The 13,044-nt window shown below is 31.3% G+C and overlaps 1 protein-coding gene across 3 annotated transcripts in view; it reads right to left on the bottom strand.

The window, feature by feature from the left end:
- Positions 1 to 2,466: 2,466 nt before the first annotated feature.
- Positions 2,467 to 13,044, bottom strand: part of LOC106688792 (15-hydroxyprostaglandin dehydrogenase [NAD(+)]) — a 26,513-nt gene continuing 15,935 nt past the window's right edge. For 2 of the 3 annotated variants that reach the window (XM_014433431.2, XM_014433429.2), the window contains exons 3-7: positions 10,160 to 10,286; positions 7,522 to 7,628; positions 5,580 to 5,741; positions 4,871 to 5,025; positions 2,467 to 3,038 (exon numbers count right to left, since the gene is read on the bottom strand). In XM_014433431.2, the coding sequence (XP_014288917.1) occupies positions 2,897 to 3,038; positions 4,871 to 5,025; positions 5,580 to 5,741; positions 7,522 to 7,628; positions 10,160 to 10,286 (693 nt within the window). In that variant the 3' untranslated portion in view covers positions 2,467 to 2,896. The remainder of the gene's footprint in view (positions 3,039 to 4,870; positions 5,026 to 5,579; positions 5,742 to 7,521; positions 7,629 to 10,159; positions 10,287 to 13,044) is intronic. The other variant, XM_014433432.2, reaches the window with a different exon arrangement.

Raw genomic sequence — 13,044 nt, 5'->3', positions numbered from 1 at the left:
ATTAAAAGTAAACATAACAACTTGTGTATGTATTGATATGTATGAGAGGCACCAGCTGGAATTTTTTAACTTAGAATAATTTCTTTTGTCGGCATGCCAAAGATACCGCCTGACCTAGGCAAATATCCGTCGGCAACAGATCTAAAGAAATGTACAGAGGTATATAGATAACAGAGGGTATGCACCCCCTGGGAACGGTTGACCTTGTAGGCAGAGATAAACAAACAAACAGCCCTTATCTTGCACGTGGCCAGTTTAGACATCTCGTGAAAAGTACAGCGAGTGGCAAAGAGAAATAGCCGCCGTAATTGAAAACAAATAAACACCCCTTATCTCACATGGGGCCTCTCTAAAAACCTCTGGAAAAATACATACACAAAGAAGAAACTTTTAAAGATAAAAGGTAGGAAAAGACCGACTTTCGTGGAAGGTCATTGGACCTTCTCACCCCCTCTGAAAATAGAGGAACCAATCAAAGGACAGAAATCAAAAGAAGGAGGAGTCAGAAGTAGAGGGGAGAAAATGAACAAACAAGACAGGAGGAATGGAGTTGAAGACAGTTTGAGGAGGTCTGAGTGAGGGAAGGAGTTGAAGACAGTTTGAGGGAGCCTGACAGTTGAGGACAGTTTGAGGGAGTCTGGAGTTGAGGACAGTTTGAGGGAGTCCGGAGTTGAAGACAGTTTGATGGAGTCTGGAGTTGAAGACAGTTTTGAGGGGGTCTGACAGTTGAGGAGAGTTGTAGGAAGTTGTCGCTGGAAGAACAGGCTGAGAGAGTCTGGGACAGAAGGGGAGGACTGGGAGTTGGACACAGAGGAAGACAGTCTGGAAGATCAGCGGCAGCCGGGAGGTGAATATGGACGCTCTTCCGCGACAACCGCCAAGCCGACCGATGTACCGAAACAAATAAGACCTTTTCTGATGTAATTAGAATGGCAGTAGTAGAATTAATAACTTAGAGTCAGTATAAATATCAAAGATCCCAACTGGTACTTCTCAATTCATAATCTTAAAATTAAAATATAAGGAAACAAGTCCACCATGCTCTCTCATAATAGTATTCTTGATAATGTATATATAATTGTAAATATAAAACATGTAACAAAGACTTTACTTTATAATTAATAATCCCTGCATGCCACCTCATATATATAGCATACTAAATTGGTGAACACGATACCGTTGGAAAGGAACTCCAATGATTAATTATAATATTCATATCTAGCATACCACGGCGAGGGGATCCAGATGGTGTCTAGTGTTTGAATTAAATATAGAGCATCCCTTTTCAGTCGGTTCCCATCAGGAACTGATAGAGATACATAATATAAATATATAATATAAATACATAATAGAAATATATAAATACAAATACATTAATAGATGAATAAATTTCAATATAATACCTGTACGGGGAACCCCTAGTCGGGCTTAGAAACCCCGAAGCCCCGTACACGGCAGTATATGTATATATATTTAAATAATTGACCATATTTTTCTGAATATGAAGGAGAAGATTGGGGGAGGGGAAGAGTGAAAACCAAAAGAGTTAATAACTATATCTTGTTAGCTGTCTTTAAAAGACGACAGCTCTGATGAAGCCCAACAAAATGTGATGAAATGTTGGCAAATAAATAATTGTCAACCTTTTTTTTGTTCCTTTTTGACCGCCCTCTCTTCCCCTAGCAATCTCTTTCATATAACAACTTTTAATTCCATGAAGCTTCAACTTTGAATCGCTAATCCCTAAAATATAAGCTGCATTATAAAGGACTTCTTAATCTTCTAATCTTTTGGTCTTTGAATTTTAATATTTTTTTAGTTTTAATACTCTTTTAATTTTTTCATCAAATGTAAACAAAGCAAAATTAATCCTCTGAATATGAGGTTCATTTATTTATTTTATTTTATTTTTAATATTTTTTAGTTATATTTTGATAAAGATGAAAATTACTATTTTTAAAAAATCTGTTTTGCTTTTGATACAAAAAACACACTTGACCTTACTTAGTTTGACTGCAGCTTTACTTCAAGAGGATGTACAGACGATGTAATTTTTAAATTATTAACAGAAAATTCTAAAACTTATAAAATTGTTTTCTGAGATAACTATAAATTGCTTTCCTCAACAATCATGATGTCTACTATGTGATGCTGTATTGATGATATCATCTAGTATTCATAAGTATGTGAAAAATGAGTAAGAGAGGAAAGGTTTTATGAAGGAAATCCTCAAGAATGATGATTGAGCAAATAATGGAGGGTTTGATTATTTTAATTAACAATTTTTAAAAGACAACTAGAAAAGGCATATTTCTATATGGTTTAATTGGGTAATATGTACAGTTTTGATTAATATTCGAGAATAAACTCTTTATTCTTAACAGAAAACATGAAATAATAGGGAGTTAGCAAATAACTTTCTTGTAATAAAACAGTTATTAATCTATTTATTATAATGTAACATAATTGCATAATTATTTATTATAATTTAATAATAGAATAATGTTTTAAGTTTTAAAACAGTGTATAATTTATTACAGTTTTAAATATAATTTACATGATTATATGCTTTATTTAATTCATTCCAATTACAATACAATTGATGTCTTAAGATACAGCTCATGTTACACATTAAAATTAAATATATGTACATAGACTTTGATTTCTAGAACTGGAGGAGACAAAACTGTAACTTCGGGGATGTAAGGGTAAATTATTACCATCTTCTATATTATTGAAGTTATTAGTTGTTTATATAATAATTATATAATTAGTGGTTGTATAATATAAATAGTTGTTATACAATATTAGTTATTAAGTTATTAGTTGATACATAAAATCATGAAGAAACTTTAAGGTATTGTATCGACGATTTGTAATCCATTTTTTTATAATATCACAGGTCTAGTATTTTTGTCTGGTAGGACTCCCTGTCTGGAAATGTAATCTTGAATAACTGATCATTCATCACAACCCATATACTTCCTGTAGGTGCGTGTTGAATCATGTAAAGAGTAGCCTTTGCAACTGATTCAGTTCTGCAACACATGAAATAGGCATTATATTTTGTTTTGTGAATATTAAATATATTTATTTTTATTGGAAGAAGATAGTTTATTGTAAGAAGTAGATTGTAAGAAGATAGTCTGGATGGCGGTCAATAAGAGTGTCAAAATAGTAAAAGAAAACTATTTATTATTTACCAACATTTGACCAATGGTTGTTGTCCATTGCGTTACAACCTGACAGCCCTGAGGAAGCTCTGCAAAGTGGGGTGAAATGTTGATTAACATTAAACAGTTTTCTTTTACTATTTTGTTCCCTTATTGATCACCACCCCGACTATCTTCTTACAATATTTTATTTATATATCTATACTATCCAATTAATAAAATAAACAAATATAATGAAGTATAAGAAAAGTTTCTTAAGAACTAAGAAACTGAGGTTATTAATTAATAATACATATTTAGCTGTGTCAGAAAATCAAAGTGGATTCTAGTGAGACAGAGGCTGAATTATAAAAAAATATTAAATGAATTATTACGAAAGAAGAAAAAATGTCAAATTCTGGCTTGCAAATCTATGTTTATGAATATTTTCCTTGTTTTGCATATTCAAGCACATTAACATTCCAAGATGTATATGCAGGTGTATATAGTGGTTATGTAGAAAAAAAAATGATAGAGGAATAGATATAAGTCTCATCTCCATAAAATATTGCTTTGTTTACAGAAGTCAGAATATTTTTCTAGTTAAAAAGAAAAATCAGACATTTTTAGATAAATTTAATATTTCATGGGCCTTGTATGTCACACTATAAGGTTGTTAAGTAAACAATATTGAGAAGTTTTAGGTTTGCCAAAGAATGTTTAATATGATTTCTCAAAAGGCCTCAAATACTGCCTATTCATCCATATAGTCAGTATTACCAAGGTTAGAAGGTAGGTTGGAATAAGATACAGGTTAGGATAGAGAAGAAAAAATAGGCAAGAGACAAACAAATGACCTTTCTATGTTACCACAACACTGGAGAGAACTATTTTCCAGACTTAACAATGGAATGTTAAGGATGTTGAAGTTACAACTTCAAAAAATACATTGATAGAGGTACAGACTAAGTAAAGAAATTCTGGTAGAGCCCTGAAGATATTAAAAGGGAACCAATGAGCATTGTCTAGACAGGATCTCATATTTATATCATTGTTGTCGGGGGTAAATTTAAAAAATAATTATTTTGGGCTCTTCCAAGACGTTTCTGTGAATTAGTTTAATTTGATAATATACACAAAATAATAATTATCGATCAAAATGCTACAACTTGATAAGTTCCGTACGTCTTCCAGATGATGCGTGCTGAGCAGGTGCCTATGACCAAAATTAGATTGTACTATATGCAATTAAAATATTTAAAACAAGGTGTTTCTCTATCTAAAGTTTTATTTAGTTTAGCAATAGAATGTTTCATAAGAATATTAAGTCTCACAGAAAACACTTTAACTTAGACTGGGAAAGTAATGGTGCTTGGGTTTGCACAATTTAACATTGTAAAAAAATGCAGAAATTATTAAATTATATACTTCAATTCAGGTATAATTCATTAAAAATTAGTGTTTCAAATCGATTTCTTTATGTTCTAAAATAAAATGCTCTATATCACATTAACCAACAATTATTTAGTAACTTATCTGTATCTATTAAAGATCAACAAAGAAACAAAATTTAGAATTTAATTGCAATATTTTAATGAAGTTTGAGACAAATTTTCATCCCTAAAATGTTTTATTGAGGCAGATATAATTTCATTGACACATAGTAATCAAATAAATCATGCTTATATTTTTAAAGTTATAGTTTTAATATTCATTACTTTTGAGGAGTTTCTGAATAAAAAGCTGCTACTCCTTTTTTCCCCCACTCCTGATTAAAATGGTAAGTTGGAGGAAGTTCGCAAATTTTCGTATCTGTAACACCTGGTGCAATTGATAGGTATCGAATGTTGTGCTCCGCAAAAAGTTGTGGATCCTATAAAACATATTTAAAAAAATTAAATTAATAAATTAAATGAACTAAACAAAAAAAAGGTTCTATTATCCACCCTGGTATATTGAGGATTTTTGAATTTTATGAGAGAAATATAGAAAAGATTTATTATTTGCTTGTCAACAGTACCAAGATAAAGAAGTTGGAGTAAAATATTCCTAGTATAAGAAAAACTAATGAAATTTAGAAACCAATTATTTTAGCAATGGTTTATGTGAAAAATCTTTCTTTTAATTTTTTTTTATTAATATCATATATTTGTCAATTATAATAGTCACTCAATAAGTAACTGATGACTATTTTGCCAGTTCAGGCATTATCAAGAAAAACGTGATCTGAAATGAACTATATATAATACTAACCAAGAGAGAATATGAGATGATGAAATAAAATAAAAAAAATTGAAATTAATCAAAGCCATTATGCTGATTAAAAATATTTTCTCAATTATATCTATATTTAAAATAATGCATGGGTGGTAAAATTTTTTGGTTAAAATATTATTAAAGAAGAAAATACAATAAAAAGCATCTTACTCCAAAAGATTTAACAAGTCCTAAGACAGCATGCTTAGAAGCATTATAGGCTATTAAATATGGGCAATAAGCTTCAAATCCAGACAAGGATGATGTGCACATAACACAACCACCTTTATTTAAATACTTGAGGGCGAGTCGGCATCCTGTCATCACTCCAAACTATAAAAAACATATCATTACAATTTAAAACAATTTTTATATACATAAATTAACAATACTGTTAAGAAATTATTATAAAATATAAAGACTTATTAAAAAATATTTAATCATTTTTAGGAATGATCAATTTTTTAGAATGCTCCACATATTTTATTGCAATAAATTTTCATGCTTATTATAAAATGGTTTTGAAAAATACACCTAATATATAACTCAGTATTTGTTTATTTGTATTTTAAGCACTGCCAAACTAATCATCCAATTGTGATGGAGCTTTTTGCTAAATATTCAGGATTTTCCTGGGAAGATTATAGGCTATAAGAGAGCTTTAATACTCAACCCTTTCATCCTTAAAAATTATTGTTCGTCGTGAAAAATGTGGTACTTGACCGCTCTCATAACCACTTGGCGCACTCTCTGATAATAATACCTCATAATGGAACAAATCATATTCTGCAATGCCGTGAACTATTTCATCAATATGAATATCATCAATAAGTCGTTCTGTGGTAGACATAACCTAACCTCTTGAGTTGTTGACTTACCTGAATGGTTTTGAGTGCAAGAAGCCAGCTGCTCTCTTAAGTGTAGGCGGGTAGACAGAGTTATACATATGCATCTTGGTCTTTTTATCAACTTCGTGGTGAACTGTGATACTATTAGTAATCTGGTAATACACCTGATTCGCCTTGAGTATTCTGTTCAGGATCTTAACATCTGTCTTGTCAGAGCTACTAATTATGGTCCCTATGTAGTTATATAGGTATACACTGTAAGGCAAGTTCTTCACAAGAAAAGCAGAACGGATGCTCAAATCCTGGGAGAAACGGGTATTGAGAAAGATGTAGGGAGGAGTCTTAAGAATGGGTTTTGGAGAAGAAGGAATAAGGAGCTAATGGAACTATTTGGGGAACTCAACATCATGATATTAGTGAGATTCCTTGAATAAGATGGATAGGACATGCAGAGAGGATGCCTGATCAAAGGATACCCATAAAGAAGTTAGATGAGAAACTGGATGGAAAATAAAAAAAGAGGACATCCCTAGATCAGATGATTGGATTATGTGAGGGAGGATTTAAGGTAATTTAGTGTTCAAAGATGGAGGGAGAGAGCATTAGATCATGGAGATTGGTTGGTTGTGGTGGAGGGAGCCCAGGATCTTGTAGGCACTGTAGTACCAGAAAAATAATAATAAAGTAGGTGTATTCTTTCAATACCTCAAGAAGATGATTGAAAATAGATTCTGAGAGATGAAAGACTGAATATTTTAAGGCATACTTTTTTACCTTGTCTCATATTTTCATTAACAGACAGGTATGACTGTGCATACAGTGAGAGAGGGCTATATCAATATCTAAAGCTGAGGTTAGGTAGAAAGATTATCTAACATTATCATCAAAAATTCAGTGAGATTTATAATAAGGTGGATTCATTGGAGAGTTCTGGATAACAGAGCTATTGAATCTCACATATAAGTTTAGTGGCATTGAAGTAATCTGCACAGACAACAGCTGATATCTTGATATATATCAAGTAGTGGCTCACTTGCAGGAAGTTGAAAACCCTTTGCATTCTCACAATATATCTCTTATCCCGAGTAATCAGTTTCTAATTACACAGCATTGTCATAACTAACTCTCTTGTGAGACAAAGGGATGAAACATTAAAGGGATTGAAAAATTAATTGGCACTTAAACATATGGAGTCCATATAACTATATTATCCTAACAAAACAGAATTCATAATAAGGATAAACTTAAAAGCCTAAAATGCTTACAACATTTATTTCCATTAATAGTTGAAAATCACTTTCATTCACTATTCCAGCATTGTTGATTAGAATGTCACAACCTCCTTCCTTAGATACAATTTCTTTGAATACATCTGAAAATTAAGAGACAATTACAATGACAATTACTGAATTTTTCCATTTACTTAAACAATATTTATTTTTCCTTTAGAACATTTCTAATTAATTTCTCAATGCCCCCCCCCCATCTTCTAGGATTCAACCCTGTAAAGTGGGGCAAAACAATAACTAATAAATATTTTTTCTGCAATTTTGTGTACCTATTTTTACTGTCACTTGAACCATCTTTCTAAAATTATTTTTTTTATTATGTATTATTCTTATTACTAACCATCCTAGACTATATCATTCTCTATAATAATTAAAACTAAGAAATAATTCATACATTTAAAACATTTTATCACAGCCTCTTGTAAAATTATTCTTTTATAACTACCCATTTGTTCAAGTTGAACTACGGAACTTCTTCTAATTGATTAAAATATTAAAATATCAATTAGGATAGGTAATTTACAATTACTAAATTTTAATTGGTGAAGAAAATAATGGTGTGGTTTAGGTTGGACAGTAATAAGGATAATATATAATTACAATAACAAAAAGTATGCCAGATGATGAATTAAGATCCAAAATGTAAAGGAAAAAATAAACATTTAATTGTACAATTATTATAATCATGATTGTACTGTCACATGAAACATCTTGAGAGGCAAGTCAGGAGGATTAAAAAAAAAAAAAATTGAGTAACTCAAAAGTGCTCACATTTTTGAATTACTATTAATTCTCAGTCACTTTTTTGTTGTAAAAATTTAATATTCTAAAAAATAATATTTTCTATTTTTAATTTTTTTTTTAACAGTGATGCGGCAAGAGGGATGCACTGGGATCTTTTGAGCTCTGCTCTACCCCTCACACGTGGGGGATAGAGTGGGCTCAGGGATCCTCAGGTCGATTGTGTTAATATTGTATATTAGAGTGTAAATGTAACTAGAGATTATATATATATTTTTTTTTCATACACATAGTGTGATTATGTTCATTTTGTTTATTCTTCTGTTTGTATATATTTTAAGAAAAAACAATTTTTTTCATTCATTTATTTATTTTATTTTAGTATGTATGAGATCATTCATAACAATTACCTATTGCCCACAACTGTGTGGCAGATTGTAATATATATCAATAAATAAAAGTATTAAATAAACTAAAAAAAAATTTTTTTTTAATGGACAACTTTTTCCATTGTATCAGAAACAATTATTTATTAGTATCAAACTTTATATTTTATTGTTTTTCTTAAAAAAAAAAAATTTTATTAACTGTTCCAAGAAAACCTCAATTGAAAATTGACGAATTTACTCCTTACATTTTAGAACAATAAATATATTTTAGGATCATAATTATTCACATTGAATTGAGTTCAATATAACAGAGAAAGAATCATGAATTTCTTGAGAACGGCGCAATGGATTTTATTTATAGATATACCAAATTATTGAAAATAATATTTATTACAACTTCTATTCTCTTCACTTTTGCGATTAAAGGAATTATTTTACAGATAATTGGATTAATGTGCTTAATCCCTATTAACTTCAACGTTAAGTTACTTTCAAGGGGCGTGGTCTAGTCCTCACCCCTTAGCGTAATTTTTGCTTAGAAGAAGAATAGGGTTATGATACCTTCCTGGTTGGTAAGTTGGATTGAATTCGTGGCCAACCCGTAGTGTATCCATTTTAAGGCACAGGCTAAAGGGTTCAGAGGCGACTGCTTGGTAAGTCCATCGGTGCCGTTTCTAATCCCGGCCAGGTAGGTAGACCTTTATTTCTGTGGCGGTCCCACTAAATGAAAACTTTACCCCATCAACACCATAGTTACAATAGGTTGGTTACCTCTAGATAAACCTCCCTCTCCCGCATCGCAGACATGACCGACCATGAATGGGATCATAAAATCTGCATGTCCATACTTGGTTTTACTATCATTGCGACTTTAAAGTATCAATTAGACAAATTATGTCTGAAATAACAACCACTTCTGAATGTCCGGAACTGAACGGATCATGCGCAAGTACGGGTTTTGGGAGAGATATACCCGTACTGCGCATGCTCCATGTTTACTCCTGGCAAAATTACTTATGAGTTATTTATCCTTTCAGAAAATTTACTTTCAATTTCCAGCACTGAATTGAAAATGTATTAACCATTTAAATAAAAATGAATCATGTTATAAAAATTGAAAATAAAACTTAATATATTTTTTTTTAAATTTATTTATTGATTTTTACAACTGTATAAAAAATACAACAAGTAAATTTGATCATAATGACATAATGATATGATACAGGGTGTAGAGAAACTACCCAGTAGTAGAACTCTAAAAACAGTTTACAATATAAGGTCACGAGGCCATCTTCTTTTCAGGCGCCTCGGAGGATTGCCAGGAATGGAAGAGGAAGCAAGGTTAGAAACTAGTGGGTTTGGGAGGAAGGAATAATATCGAGTTCGGGCTAGATCGGTTACATAAGGAACATTTAAAACTTAAAATATAAATAAAAATTAGGTGATAACTTATTCAGTTTAAGTGTTTATGATGAAATATATACCTTCAAATTGCTGCTGGTTTCTTACATCCAAGTGTTTATAAGCACATCTGTTCTCGCCATGCTTTTTGGTCATTTCTTGTACTGCTTTCTCCCCATCCTTGTCAATTATACCAGAAATATACACCGTCTAGAATGAAGTTAAGAATAAGCTTTATTAAATCCGATCTTTAAGATATTTACCTACACACTTGCCAAGCAATAGCAAATTCGCACATGCTCAAGCGCTTGGATAGGTTATTTATTATTAGCTGGTACAACATGGCCTGAATTTGTGCCCGACCGGTTGAATGTCGGTTTTTGTACAAAAAAAAAATCAAATCAAATGTACAAATTGGTGCACAAACCCTTTCCTTCTTTAACTTTATGCAATATAAATTTAGTGTTATTTAAATATCTTGTTCATATAACAAATTTCTATCGAGGTTTGAAGCTAGGAAAAAAAAAAGATGTGCTTGCACGATTCTTATTTTAAAACAATTCTCAGGCCACTGCTGTGAAGTCTGAGGAGTGGCATCCTTTACAAAAAGTAAAAAACTACAATCTTTTCAAAATAATCGCAATAGATACTCCTTGGTTTGTAAGAAACATCCAATGCCTCTGGAATTACTAATGGAATCAATAGAAGACCTTATAAAAATACAGTTCATAAAATTCCACTCCCAGTTACCGAAAGTTAAAGGAGCAGTGACTTACAACTTGGGAAATCCAACCTCATCTGGAAGACTGAAGCCCAGGGTGCTGCAGGACATTCTGTTATAAGTTCTATATTTATTTCTATTATTGACATTACGACTGTTTATTTTTTCGTCTTTTTCTTAAATTAACTTTTTTCCCCATTAGACCTCAATTGTTTATTTTATTTAATCCAGTAATGTCATTGTTTTTTTAAATTTTATTTTTCACTCTTCTTAAGAATTATTATTTTTATCTATATATTTTATCTTCATTTTCTTTCTTTCTTTCTTTCTTATAACATTGTATATAGTTAGGGGTGTCTTTTGTACGAAACTATACACCTCCTTATAATCAATATTAAAAAAAAAAAAAAAGAAATGTAAGTTATATAAACCATGTAATGCCCAAGAATATAAATAATAATAATAATAAAAGCACTTAAAACTCGGTCTCTAAAACAGATTTTAAATTATTTTCATCGATACAGACGTTTGAATAAGAAATAGGTAAAGGAATATTTGTCATTTAAAGGAAAATATAGATGGAGATAGACAAGTAGAAATGTTTGAAACATTCTAACAAATGTGCAGCACGAATGAGGAAAGATAAGCAAAAGGAAACAGTTTTATCAAAGGATGTATATAAATAGAAATGAGATTTTATAGAGGATGTATATTGTATATAGGTTGGGAATTTGTAATCCAAGAATAAATAGAAGAATGTAGAATGAATAAATCAAGACTAAAGGTGTTTAGCACAAGAGCCGGGAAGAAGAAAAGGCAGTTATCTAACTCCAATTTTTGATTACTTTAAAGAAAACAATTGATGAGTCTCCCAAGTATGGATAGGGGGAATAAAAAATGGCGGCTGTTTCAAAACCTTAAAAAACACTAATTTTTAATTCGGTGCTCTATATCTTAAAAAGTAGGAGCAACACAAGAAAACCTAAGAGAACATCATTTAAAGATGAGCAAATTTTCTAAAATATGAGCCCTAAAAGAGTTATTTACGTTCAATAGTTCTCGAGATATAGCCTTTTAAAAACCAACATTTTATAAAAATGTTGTATACTGAAAGATCGGTAGTTAGTGAATTTATTTTGAAAAATCTATATCTTACGTCAACCTCCATATAACAGACTCTGAACCATGTTAAATATTAAATCGTTTTATAATGAGGTGTAGATAGTTGACCGTAGATTAATGATTAGAGATGTTTGTCGGGGGGTGCGATCAGCAAAGAACAACATAAATAAACAAAACCATATTTATTTATTTTATGCCGACGTTTCGATCTGAGTTTCAGTCGAATGATTCTTCTCTCAGCAATGATTCTTCTGCCCAGACTTCTACATCTGAAACTCAGGTCGAAACGTCGGCATAAAATAAATATGGTTTTGTTTATTTATGTTGTTCTTTGCTGACCGCACCCCCCGACAAACTTCTCCAATCATTAATCTACGGTCAACTATCTACACCTCATTATGAATCCAGTAACACGAGGCCAACGACGTGATAACAACCATCTACATACACGTCACTACACCAGAAGATACAACACATCTAGATCTCATCAACATCAACAACAATCACATTCACCACTTCACAGCACAATTCTGCTACTCTACAGACCCCTTCTCATCGAAACCCTTCAACTCAGCCTGTTACATCTCATCAAACTCCGACCTCTTCTCTCAGCAATGATTCTTCTGCCCAGACTTCTACAATGTTTGTATACTATTCCTTTTCTATTGTATGTTACTCTAAATGTTGTTGTTATCTCTTTTGTTCTATAGCCCTGATGAAGACCTGAAACTCAGGTCGAAACGACGGCATAAAATAAATAAATATGGTTTTGTTTATTTATGTTGTTCTTTGCTGACCGCACCCCCCGACAAACTTCTTCAAGCATTAAATCGTTTTAATGTGCTAAAAGATGAAAATATTTCTTGATTTAGCACAACTTTTTTCATTTAACACATTTTAACTAAAAACCATGAATACTCATACAGTCTGCTACGCAGAATTTGCAGATGTAGTTTTCATAAATTTTACTAAAATAAATTATTTTGACAAAATTTCATGTAAAAAATTCATATTCATATACGGATATCATGAAAACTACTACTCCCCTGTGAATATAAGTTTCATAAACTACTTGATAGCGCATAAAACTAGGTTTAATTTGAGTGCTGGGAGACATCTCTAATT

The sequence above is a fragment of the Halyomorpha halys genome, unplaced genomic scaffold (genome assembly GCF_000696795.3).
Source record: "Halyomorpha halys isolate HHAL.00 unplaced genomic scaffold, Hhal_1.1 Scaffold1206.1, whole genome shotgun sequence".
In the NCBI taxonomy this organism is placed as follows: domain Eukaryota; kingdom Metazoa; phylum Arthropoda; class Insecta; order Hemiptera; family Pentatomidae; genus Halyomorpha; species Halyomorpha halys.
Note: the sequence above shows the minus strand (reverse complement) of the source record. Positions and strands in the feature narration are given on the sequence as shown.